Source organism: Apteryx mantelli, unplaced genomic scaffold (assembly GCF_036417845.1).
Source record: "Apteryx mantelli isolate bAptMan1 unplaced genomic scaffold, bAptMan1.hap1 HAP1_SCAFFOLD_63, whole genome shotgun sequence".
NCBI classification, from domain to species: domain Eukaryota; kingdom Metazoa; phylum Chordata; class Aves; order Apterygiformes; family Apterygidae; genus Apteryx; species Apteryx mantelli.
In genome coordinates this window covers 323,532-336,634 of record NW_027118792.1, presented here as the reverse complement: position 1 = coordinate 336,634, position 13,103 = coordinate 323,532, and the positions used below count along the sequence as shown (strand labels likewise).

The 13,103-nt window shown below is 49.6% G+C and overlaps 2 protein-coding genes across 2 annotated transcripts; both read left to right on the top strand.

The window, feature by feature from the left end:
* The first annotated feature begins 515 nt into the window (after positions 1-515).
* LOC136996630 (olfactory receptor 14C36-like) lies at positions 516-3,309 on the top strand. The gene is made up of 2 exons (XM_067317518.1): positions 516-1,057; positions 2,994-3,309. The coding sequence occupies exons 1-2, from the start codon at positions 516-518 to the stop codon at positions 3,307-3,309; spliced, it is 858 nt and encodes a 285-aa protein (XP_067173619.1).
* An 8,347-nt stretch (positions 3,310-11,656) lies between these two features.
* LOC136996652 (olfactory receptor 12D1-like) lies at positions 11,657-12,580 on the top strand (the record flags this gene model as incomplete). Its single annotated transcript, XM_067317541.1, has 1 exon — positions 11,657-12,580. A coding segment is annotated over exon 1 (924 nt), but the record flags the coding sequence as incomplete, so codon positions are not given.
* Positions 12,581-13,103: the final 523 nt, after the last annotated feature.

Sequence of the window (13,103 nt, the reverse complement as noted above, 5' to 3'; positions counted from 1 at the left end):
GCCTCATGGTGCACTCAGCCAACACAAACTGGAGTTCAAACTAGGGAACTGACACAAAGTCCTCCAGAGACATAGAAAGTGAATGTGGAGGGTTTCTACATGAAATAGAATGGGTTTTGCTCAAATCCTTTCCTCCTTGGACAGTCCCCAATGCCCAGAGGGAGGGAATGCCCAACAGCAGCTTCCTCATCAAGTTCCTCCTCCTGGCATTTGTGGACAAGCGGGAGCTGCAGCTCTTGCACTTCTTGCTCTTCCTGGGCATCCACCTGGCTGCTGTTCTGGGCAAAGGCCTCATCATCACAGCTGTAGCCTGCGACCACTGCCCTCACACCCTCATATACTTCTTCCTTCTCAGTCTCTCCCTCCTGGACCTTGGCTCCATCTCTACCACTGTCCCCAAATCCATAACCAATTCCCTGTGGAACATGAGGACTAATTTCCTTTTTTTTTTTTCCTTTTTCTTCTTCATTTCATCAGAATATTATCTTCTCACTGGCAAGGCCTATCGTTGATACATGGCCATCTGCAACCCCCTGCACTATGGGACACTCACAGGGAACAGAGCTTGTGCCAAAATGGCAGCAGCTGCCTGGGCCAGGGGTTTTCTCTATGAGGTGCTGCGCACTGGAAGCACATTTTCAATTCCACTCTACCAAGGCAATGCTGTGGACCAGTTCTTCTGTGAAGTTCCCCAGCTCCTCAAGCTCTCCTGCTCTGACTCCTACCTCAGGGAAGCTGGGGTTACTGTGGTTAGTTTTCATGTAGCTTGTGGGTGTTTTGGGTTCATTGTGCTGTCTTACGTGCAGATCTTCAGGGTCATGCTGAGGATCCCCTCTGAGCTGGGATGGCACAAAGCCTTCCCCATGTGCCTCCCTCACCTGGCTGTGGTCTCCCTGTTTGTCAGCACTGCAATATTTCTTTACCTCAAGCCACCGTCCAGCTCCTCCCCAGCTCTGGAGCTCGTGGTGGCCGTTCTGTACTCAGTCATACCTCCAAGAGTGAACCCGCTCATCTACAGCATGAGGAATCAAAGAGACACTGATGCAATTGATTCAATGTACAGTATTTTAACAGTGATAAGCCACCCTCCTCTCTTCACAAATGGTTCCCTGTTTCTTTCAGGCTGGTTTTTGCCTTTTTTTTTTTTTTTTTTTTTTTGGTTTGGTTGTTCTAGCTGTGAAAATCATCTCTCTACACAGATATTTGTATTTATCACATTTCTCCAGAGGCATGAACCTGGCCTGTCTGACCGGTGGCCTTCTGCAAATGTGTCTGTCACTGTGTCAGAGCTGGCTGCTGTAATAGCATGTCTGTGATAAAACAGGATCTTCTCAGCGCAGTGCCTGAAGGCCGGGCTCTTCTTACGCTGGGAAAGGAGGTTGGAGAGCAGGAGTTGCTTGCGGAGCCATAGCATCAGGACACTTGTGCTGGCCTGGGGAGTGGGGCTGGTAAGGAGGGGCTTGCAGGCAGCTGAGGTGGAGGTTGTTATCCTAGAGACAAGAGCAGGGGGGCAAGAGAGTTACTGGCCTCCATTTCCTCGTGCCATTGCTGGCCTCAGGCATCAGGGCTGATAGGGAGGCTGACACTCACTCTCTCCCACCCCAGGAGCTGCTGTGCCCATCAGAGGGGCTCAGGCTTGGTGCCAAGTGCCCAGATCCCTGCAGCGCTCCGTGGTGGGCACTGCTGTGGGGTAATTCCCAGACTCTCCTACTCTGCTGGGATGGGCTGGGGAGAGGCGAGAGGAGGTGGGGAGAGCTGGAGAGGGGGCTGAAGTGGGCTGGGAAGTGCCTGGGTGAGGGAAATACCAGTCTTCAGGTGACTTATATGAACAGGCACTGCAGGGGAACACACCAGTGCACTTGCAATCCCAAACCAGACTTCACAGCAAAGGAACTGAGACATAAAGAGTGCAGAAGAGTGTGGTCTGTGCCCTCTGCCTGCTTCTCCTGCAGACCTGTGTGGCACAACCAGAAGAGACTTTCAGATGTAGCTGAAGAATGGCTAGTGTTCTGCCCTCTGACTCCAGTCTCCCACTGACATCTTTTCTCCTGAAGGCTGGCTTCCACGGGGCATCTGAGTCCCTATGCCAGAGCTCAGTATGAAGAAAAAGCATCTTAGGAGCCGTGACACACCTTGATGCTTCCTGGAGACACCCAGTGCAATGCACAATTGCCTTTTCCCATCCTCCATGCAGGTGCATGCCACAGCAGGGCATCATTTCCTTGGTGCACAAGAAGTCTAGGTTGCTCTCTATGACTCTGTACTTGCTGTCCTAAGAAAACAATTCAGAAAAGTGCCATGGGTGGCATGGCCTGGCCACCCCCTGGTGGGGGCTGTGCTTTGCTGGAGTGGCTGGCAGTGCCCAAGGGCACGGGAGGAATCTGCTGGAAGTAGTTTGGGAAGTTGGTGTCCTGGTCACCCAACAAAACCCATTTTGTCCAGCTGCACGCATTGCTGCAAGGAGTGCAGTGGAGGGAAGGCCTTTATGGTGGTGGAAGGGCAGAGCTGGAGGTTTCAAAGTGCTGCTGCGTGCTTTAGTTGATGACGAAAGAGACCTTGCAATGAACAAAAGGGGGCAGAAGGGGGCCCACCCCAAGTGCGTGCCCACAAATGAGGAATGGTCAGAGGGCAGAACTGGGGGGCAAGTTCTGACCCTATTCCTGCAAAACCAGCATGCCTGCCAGAAGTGCGTGTACACTAGAGCACACAGCATGGGGAACAAATGGGGAGGGGTGGGGAATGGAAGTCGGTGCGCAGTTACAGGGCTGCAATCTCATTGGTTCCAGAGATATGGTGGGATAGCTCATATGACTGGAATGCTGCAGTGGATGGCTACAGGCTCTTTAGGAGGGACGGGCCAGGAAGGCAAGGAGGAGTAGTCACCCTTTACGTGAGAGAGCAGCAGGAATTCACAGAGCTCTGCCTAGGGACAGATGATGAGTCAGTTGAGAGCTTATGGGTCAAGATTAGAGGGCAGGGTGATGTGGTGGCAGTGTGGTGGAGTTGAACCTGCTGGAGGATGTGAAAGGCAACAAGAAAGGCTTCTGCAGGTATATCAGCAGCAAAGAGAAGACTAGGGAATACGTGAGCCTAGTGCTGAATGGGGCAGGGGACATGGTAACAAAGGACGTGGAAAAGGCAAAGGTTTACAGTGCCGCCTTTGCCTCAGACTTTCCTGATAAGACATGCCTTCAGGAATCTCAGGCCCCCGAGACCTGTGCTAACATGGTGGAAGAGGATCGGGTTAGGGAACATTTAAACAAACTGGACATACACCTGTCCATGGGACCTGATGGGATGTATCCATGAGTGCTGAGGGAGCTGGCCAATGTCATTGCGAGGTTACTCTCAATTATCTATTAAGGTCATGGCAGTCAGGGCATGTTCATGGAAAAAGCAAACGCCACTCCTGCCTTCAAGAAGGGCAAGAAGGAGGATCCGGGGAATTACAGGTCAGTCAGCCTCACCTCGATCCCTGGGAAGGTGATGGAACAAATCCTCTTGGAAACAATTCCCAAACATATGAAGGGCAAGAGGATGACTGGGAGCAATTGGCATGGATTTAGAAAGGAGAAATCATGCTTGACCAAGCTGTCAGCCTTCAACAGGCAGAAGACTGGCTGGGTGGATGAGGGGAGAGCAGTGGATGTTGTTTATCTTCACTCTAGCAAGGCTTTCAATACTGTCTTCCATAACAGCCTCATAGACAAACTGATGAACTGCAGACTAGATGAAGGGACAGTGAGGTGGACTCAAAACTCTCTGAACTGCTGGGCATAGGCGGTTGTGATCAGCAGCATAAAGTTCAGCTGGAGACCAGTCAGCAGCTGTTTACCTCAGGGTCAATACTGGGTCCAGTACTGTTTAACCTCATCTTTAATGACCTGGATGATGGGACAGAGTTCACCCTTCAGCAGGTTTGACAACAATACAAAACTGGGAGGAGTGGCTGATACACCAGATGGTGGTGGTGCCATTCAGAGGGATCTCAACAGGCCGCAGAAATGGACAAGCAGGAATGTCATGGAGCTCAGCAAAGGGCCCTGAAGAGTCCTGCACCTGGGGAGAAATAACCCCATACACCAGGACAGGCTGTGGACTGACTGTCTGGAAAACAGCTTTGCAGAGAAGGACCTGGGGGTCCTGGTGGACAACATATACAACTAACTGGCTCACATCCAACATGACCAGCTGGACATGAGCCAGCATTGCACCCTTGCGGCAAAGAAGGCCAACAGCATCCTGGGTTGCACTAGGAAGCGTCGCCAGCAGGTCAAGTGAAGCGATCCTTCCCCTCTACTCAGCACTGGTGAGACCACCTCTGCAATGCTGTGTCCAGTCCTCAGCTCACCAGTACAAGAAAATCAGAAGGTCCACCAGCCTAATGGCTGCTAGTAATCAAAGAACCAGAATGAGAGGGAGAGTGCCTGGGAAGAAGGGGTGTCCCACCAACCAGCATGGGCCCAGCCACAGACTGGTTCCACTACCCTGCAGACAGCCAGGATACCAGATAGAACGAGGGCTCTGACAGTCAAAGGCAGAGGTGAAGGATGCCAAGAGGGACTCCATCAGCCAGAAGACTTTACCCAGTTAGCTCTGCACTAGCCTCCTTCCCCACAGCCTCTGTCTCTTCCTGGCACACCAGTGCAGGCAATGAGAACACCTTGAGTCCTGCCACATGGCTGGGCCCTTGAGAGCTTCCACAAAGTGCTCTGTCGCCACAAAAGGAAGTCTCTACTTCTCCCACACCTTCTCCACATTGCCCCGCTCTTCAGTGTCCAGTAGCACCAGAGTGTGTCCAGGCCAGCAGGGCTGAGGCACGCACCACATCCAGATACCTTTGGTATGGGGCTGCATGGTGAAGCCCAGGGAGAAACCTGTGGAGAGGACACGAGGGGCTCAACAGTGTTAGATAGAGAGCAAGAAAACACAGGCACCCTGGCTATCCAGAGCTGGGACCTGCCTGGTTCACTACCTCTCTCACCCATCCTCTCACGAGCCAGCCTGTTCATGAGGTGGGACTCTCCAGTGCAATACAGCCCTGTGATGGCCACTACCACCACAGGCTGCAGGAATTCTGACAGCACTTGCTGAGTCTTCTGCTGCACCACCAGGCCCTCTCTCTGTGTGGTCTCAATCAAGCAAATGGGCAGTGCCATGCAGATTCCAGATGCCTTTGCTCATGGCAAACACAGCCAGCAGAGGGGACAGGGAGACAGGCTGGTTAACAGGGTGTGGATTCCCACAGTCCAAACAGGAACACTCATTTTCGTCCTACCTCATTTTTCCAAGCAAAACATTCTTTGCAACAACTTCCTTCTAACTCACCTCCTCCTCTTGCCCTCCTGCAAACGCTGCCATGGAAGCAATGCTGGCACTGAGCAGAGGGGCAGAGCCCCTTCCCATTTGTGTCACAACAGAAATGCTCAGCTCAGCTTCTAAAAGCCCAGGGCTTAAAGGCCCAATTCTGCTACATTCAGTCAGGTGATGGGGGCAGCACTCCACACTATGCCACAAACAGAGATGTGAACTTTGCTAGTTTGCTGAGTGGCTAAAGAAGGGTGCCAACAAGGGTGGGGAACAGAGCAATGGCTGCAGGCAGGGACCTAGGACAAGAGGGATGATGGGAGAGAGGCTCCCAGCACAGACACACCAGCAGGGAGCAAAGCATAGGTTAGGACACATGGTTGAAGCTTAGGGGAGCTTAGTTAGTTGAGAGCTGAGCTGCAAATCCACAAACAAATGGCTTACGGGGTAAGGGGGTCCAAACTCAGGGGCTGAGCACTTAGGAGAAGGGGTTTGCATGCAAAGACTAGGGGTGTTGAGCACAGGGTCCCAGCCATCTCTTCCCCTTGCTCCATCTCAGGGCAAACCCAGAGCAGCAACTTTGGACTTGTTTCTATCCCCACCTGCAGCTTGCTGGGATGAAAAAAAGTCATTCCCCAGCTTGAGTGCCCCTAACTGCTTGCATGGGGGGATGGAGGGAAGGAACTGGGGAAAGGGACTCACCTTCACCTCTCTGGGCTGCAGCAGCTTTGCTCTGCCCTGGCTCCTGTCCTGCCTTCTATGCTGTTGTGTGCTTGGCCAGCCTCTCTCCTCCTCTTCTGGGAGACAAGGCTCAGATAGAAAATGAAAGTGAAAGTCAGGCACTGGGAGGGAGGAGGGAAACCCAATCCAGGGGCAAGGTGTGCTGTGGTCCACGCCTTCCCTGTTGTATCCATCAAGACACATCCTTCTCCATGAGGCCCCTACATCCCTGTCGCACACAACTCCCTTCTCTGCTTCAACCCCGCCACATTCATGCAGTGAGAAGACACACGCGCATACATGAATACGCCCTCCTTCCCCTGTGACAATCCAGACCTATTCCATGCAGGGTACCCCTGTGTGCAGACTCCCACCCCACACATACACAAACATTCCTCTGCCACAACTCTGAAACATCCCCACACTGTGTGTGCACACGCCCCTCCCCAAACACACACCTTTTTCTGCTGTAGCCTCATGTGCCGCACAATGGTTCCCTCACCTCCCCGTCCCTACAGCCTCCCATATCAGGTCCTCCCATCTGCTCTTGGACCACCATTTACATGCTTCCTCTTCTCTTTCATTCACAACATACTGTATTCTCCACAGCAGGTCTCTCTCACACACCCCTACTGTCCTGACATGGCTCCCAACTGCTCCTCCATATACACATGCTCCCCAAATACTTCTCCCCATGTCCCTCATCAACATGCCAAAACCCTCATGCCCCTCTCACTTACAAGTGTGCCACAATCCCCAGATACACCACAGTTCACCCATAACCCCCTCTACCCAACCTGTCCCTGTATTCCCCCATGCAGACGCATACCATGTTCCCCTCAGTCATGTTCCCTCTCTCTCGCCTTGCACAAGGACATGCACCACTCACACACTGACATGCTCCTCATCCTCCCAACAAGAAAGCCCCACCCCATTCCCCATTCACACTTTGTCTCCTCAATCTTACCTCTCAGAAACACCCTGTCTCCCATTCCCCTCACATACCCATGTGCTGTCCCAGGTCCCCTCACACACAGACATGAACCGTTCCCCCAGCACACAGACATGCCCCACCCCCATTCACCCCACCACCATGGACATGCCTGGTCCCCTTTTCCCTCCACACAAGCATGCTCCCCTGGACATGCCTGATCCCCTCATACACAAGGACAAGATTTGTCCCCCCATTTCCCTCACACCCACGCACACCTCATCCTCCTTTTTGCCTCCAATAAATGGGGATGCCCTGCCCTGCTCTCATACAAGTTTGTGACAAAAATATTCAGACTTCAGTCCCTGGGAAAATCATGGAATGAGGCCTCTTGGAACACATTTCTAGGCACATTAAGAAAAGCAAGTTAGTTTGGAACAATCCACATGGATTTACCAAGCATAAATCATGCCTGACCAACCTGATAGCCTTCTATAATAACATGCTTAGATTTATGGATGCAGGAAGAGCAATAGATGTCATCCACCTTGACTTTAGCAAGGCTTTCAACACTGTCTCCCACAACATGGTCTCTTCTTGTATTCAAGGTAGGACGTTACAGTCTGGAGAGGTGGGCAACTTAACTGGTGAAAAAAAATGGTTGGATGATGGCACTCAGAGGGTCATGGTTAGTGGGTTGTACTCTACTTGGAAGCCAGTAATGAGTGGAGTACTGCGGGGAATTATCCGGGGACCTGTCCTCCTTTACATCCTTATCAGTGATCTGGAGGAGGTCATGGAATGCACTCTTCTCAAGGGCAGCCAGTCAATACGCTTAAGGGCAGAGCTGCCATTCTGAAGGACCAGGAGAAGCTAGAGGAATGGGCCAACAGGAACCTTATGAAATGCAACAAAGACAAGCACAGAGTCCTGTGCCTGGAAAGGCAGCACCCCTTGCAACGGCACAGGCTGGGGACTTACTCACTGAGCAGCAGCTCTTTGAGGAAGGACCTGGAGATCCTAGTGGAGAGCAAGCTTAACGAGAGCCAGCAGTGTGCCAGGAAGTGCAGAAGGCCAACAGCATGCTGTGCTGTGTGAAGAGGAGCATAGCCAGTAGATCAAGGAAGGTGATTATTTCCCTTTGTTCAACACCTGTTAGAGCACATGAAGGATACTGTGCCCAGTTTTGACCCCCCAATACAAGGAAGGCATTGATCAGCTGGAGCAAATTCAGCAGAGGGGCACTGAGATGGCCAGGGAGCTGCAATACTTGTCCCATGGGCAGAGGCTGAGGCAACTAGGCTTGTTCATCCTGGAGAACAGGCAGCTTGAGTGGGGGGACCTAATAATGGTCTTCCAGTGCTTTCAGGAAAGTCTTGAGAAGAACAGAGCCAGGCTTTCCACAGTGATGTGAGGTGGGAGGATGGTAGACAATGGTCATAGGTTGAAACCAGAGAGCTTCCAACTGGATATAAGGAGAAACTTTTTCAATGTGAGAACAGTCAGGTACTGGAACAAGTTTCTCAGAGAGGTTGTGAAGTCTCCATCCTCGGAGGTTTCCAAGACCATCACTGATGTTCTCTATGAGTGCTTCAGCAAAGTGCTCTAAGTTCCTGGAAAGGCTGTCTTGGCTGAGGCCAGCGGTAAATGCAGCCATGCTCTGGAAGGAGATGATAGTTGGGATGCTAAGCACAGTGCAGATTTACACCTTGAGGACAGCAGTAGTGGATCCTTTTGCTGCAAAACCCTAGAGTCCCAAGAGGCGTCTACTGGCAGGCAGTACCTGATGGCATAGAGGTCATCACTGACGTCCCTGTAGCTGGACCTGAGTCTTTATATACACAAGCCTAGAAGGATGGCTAGCCACTGCTCTGCATGGAGAAGGAGGTGTAGGGCTTTTTCTTGGGCTGGAACAAGCATGTCAGCATGTGTCCTGCTTTGTGTGGGTCCCTTCTGCTAATCTTCCTCCCTCATTCCTCTCACACCACCTCCCTGCTTCCTAGGTCTGGACCAGCCCTGTCTGTTCTTAGAAACCAGACTGCTTCAGCTTTCCTTACCAATGTTTGGTCTCTCCCATAATTCTCCCTCTTACTTCGGCTTCCTTCCCAGCCCCTTGATACACAACACAACAACGGCTTCTTCATTGACACGGTTCATCTGTAAATCCTACTGGTGACTTTTCTACCTGACACTACTCCTTTAACTACTCACTCTGTCTCTCTCTTTTCTCTTCTCTCTCTCTCTCTTCTCTAAGACAAGAAAGGGCATACAAGTCATGGGGAGGATTCTTGTGTGTAGTGAGAACGCCTGCGGAAGATCTGGCGAGGAGTCAGTGACTGGCAGTGTGTGTGGTAGCAGGCCCAAGTGTGGAACCACACACTGACCAAATTCCCATCAGGGCCAGGCATGCATATTCCATTTTGTCAACAACGTCTAGCTGCTTCCCAGGCAGGAGCTACTCAAGGTTAGCACGGCTGAGCTAAGGAAATAGTTCCAGTAGATTTAAGGAGCCCTTAGGAACGAGTCGAGTCCCGCCTGGACATCTGACTCCTGCATCCGACTCATGACTCCAGCAGCCTCCCATTGGCAACCCCTCCTCACAGTTCCTGGGGCTCCCCATGCAGCTTGTAGTGTAAGTAAGTCCTTTATTAAACCTATCCTGTTTAACCCCTTATGAACCTTGAGTGTCTCTTTCCACTAGTATCCGACCCTCTCTTGCCTGCCTTGCAGTCACATTGTGATATCCAGGAAGCCTTAATGCAGTCTCAGTGGATATGGATGCCCATATCACTGTAACAGCACTGTTGTCCATGGAAGCATTCACAGGTGACTGGCAGGATGGTATTCCAGGCACTGAGATCTTGTTGCACTGTGCCATTGTGAGAATGGAAAAACTTCACCACGTGAAGATGCTCGCTTACAGGCACTTATGTGCAGTAGGAGTCAGGGGCTGTAAACATCTTTGGCATCCTGAAGGCATTGATGGTTGTCAAGCTGAATTACACTCAGGTGCTAGGACCTCTGAAACAACACTGCATTCCTACTTCTAGAGCTGATTTGAGTTTCTGAATGATTCTAATAAATTCCCGTTTGCCTTCACGCGTATCATATCCATTCGTACCACAGACTAGCAACAAGTGCCTGTCTTATAACTAAAATATTCACACATAAATAGTCTCATGTATGTTATCAGAGGTTGCATGCTAAAGTTTTGAATGAGAAACTACAGAGAAATGCTTAGATATCACCAGAGTAATCCTAAAACCTTTTTGTAGCCTTAATCATCTTAGCAACCCTGTGCACAGAACAGCACTGAGAACAATGGTTCCAGTACAAGTGTTCAGGTAATGGACTGAGTCGTGGGTACGAGATCTTATATCAGCTTCATCTCTGAAGCATACATATTCTGAAAACACTCCCTGAATGCATGTGTCTACCATTGCATTATCGGGTGCTATTTTAGGTATTTGAGGTCTTAAAAAAAAAAATCATAGTTTGTTATCTCCATCTTTAGAAGTTAAAAATACATAAATAAATAAATACATAAAATAAGGACTATAAAGGGGGCAAAAGTTGTTAAGTCAGAGACAGAGGTGAACTGTGCAGTTGTGTCAGGTCCGATGAAGCCATGATACCTACTCAACTTATTATACTTGGGAATTTCAAAAAGATGTAACAAACTTGTTGGAAAATTCCCCATTAAAACTGTTACTCTTTCTGAGAATTAGGTGTTATAACCTTTCATATTTCAAAAAAAAAATTTTTTTTTGATTCTACACCTTCCTCGTGCTTATGAGAGCTTGCTGTACAAATAATCGTTACCAATATTAACAGGATGTGGCTAGAAGGGTAAAACTAACTATTATTTTATCAGTGATCAGTTCAACTCCCCACAGCATCATTAGATTTCTGTGTCCCTAAAACACTATGCCTTGATGTTTTCTGAACTGAAGTCCCATAAGATTCAGAGGCTTGATCCCAAGAGGAGTTATCAGAGAGACAGAAATTTTCCTTTGCTGGAAATAAATGTGATTGTTTCAGTGGCAGAGAGTACTCTATAAAGGTTTTCTGACTCCACTGAACAGCTCTTCAGAATTAATCCTCTTTGAAAGCAGTGTATTATATGTGAGCCACTATACTACTATAGTTCTTTCAGCTTCGGGAGAGATACAGTTTGTTCAGCTAGGAATTGGAATGAAGAAACCATATTAGAGGACCCTTCTTTGATATAGAAAAGGAAAACCTGCAGGATTTCAGAGTAATCTTCATGTAAACATTAGGTAACCAACCTTCCTTCCTTCCTTCCTCCCTTTCTTCCTTCCTCTGTTCCTCCCTCCCTTCTTCCTTTCCCTTCTTCCTGCCTGCCTGCCTGCCTTTCTTTCTTCCTCATAATTTTCTTTGCTTGCTATTCTCAAACATGCCATTCCTTTCAGTGAGCTGGTACACAGGTGGCAGTTCCAGCATCAGTATTGACCACATAGGTTACAACAGTTCCAGTATTTGTTGAAACAGCTGGGGTGGGAAATCAAGGAATTCTTTCATGTCCCTTTCCAGACTCAGTATCTGATCTCTTCCATTCTTGAGGCAGCATCAGCTGATGATGCATCTTATGGAAGAGGAGGCTGGGAAATGGATATAGCAGCTCAGGACAGAAAGATAGGAAGTTACTGCTAAGTGATTCTCTCTTTCCCTGCAGGGATGGATAACCAGACAGAGGTGAGGAAGTTCATCCTCCTTGGCCTGACCAGCCTTCAAGGGCTACAGAAATTCCTCTTCATGCTGTTCTTACTGCTGTACCTGTCTACCCTGCTGGGGAATATGGCAATCATGATTGTAGTGGCATGTGAACCCCGGCTACACACCCCCATGTACTTTTTCCTCTACAACCTCTCCTGCCTAGATATTTTCTTCTCCACAGTTACCATGCCCAAGATGCTGGCTGGTCTCCTCTCGGGGCACCAGGGCATTTCTTACACTGGCTGCCTAAGCCAGCTCCACTTCTTCTACTTCCTGGGAAGCAGTGAAGATATGCTTCTGGCTGTCATGGCCTATGACCGCTTTGTGGCCATCTGCAACCCCCTGCGCTACACCCTGATCATGAGGCCACAGGCCTGCCTGCAGCTGGCTGTAGGCACTTGGACTGCTGGCTTCCTTCATGCTCTGATGCACACAGTCATGACCTCCCGGCTCCATTTCTGTGGCCCCAACCACATCCAGCACTACTTCTGTGAAATTAAGCCCCTGGTGAAACTGGCCTGCAATAGCAGCCAGCTCAACCTGAACCTTCTCAGCATCATCACAGGGAGTATTGTGATAGGCCCCTTTGTCTTCACACTCTTTTCTTACCTATACATTTTTTCCTTCCTCCGGCTGAAAGTCCAGTCCAAGGAGGGAAGGAAGAAAGCCTTCTCCACTTGCATCTCCCATCTCACAGTAGTGGCCTTATTCTATGTCCCTGTTATTTTTAACTATGTGCCACCTTCTTCAGGGAATTCACCCAGCTGGACAATGATAGCCACACTTATGTATAATGTTGTCACACCAGTCCTCAATCCTTTGATCTACACCCTGAGGAATGTGGAGGTGAAGCGTGCCCTAAAGAGAAGACTTTTCTCCAGAGAGTTACTAGCACAGAAAATGTTCTGCCTTGCAGCTTGTGTGAGGTAGTAGGCAATGGACAATGCAATGAGAGGAGCTTTTGGCTCAAGACTGTGTTGTGCAGAAATCTGCTTTTCACTGTCAATGGCCTGGGTCCCTTCAGAAATACCCTACATACTGGATATGGTCTCATCTCTCCTATCTTGGGCAGTAGCAGTGCTAAAAGATGAACACATATCGGTGGAACAGCCACTCCCATTCATCCAACTGGAAAAGAGAAGCAGCTCCAGAGAGTGATACTCAATAAAAACACCTTTATTAGAGTGATTTACCTACAAAGTCACTTCATTTTTCATTTTTTTTCTTTTTCTTTTCGGCAGCTGAATCCCACCCCCAGTCAGAGCTGTCAAGAGAAGTCAAGGCATGATTCATCTTATCCTAAAGCCGATAGACAGGGAGGGATTCACTTCTTTCCATGGGATTCAGTTGGCCACATACAGACGTGTATGTCATGCCACTTGAAATACTCTGGGTATCTCAGCTGGTG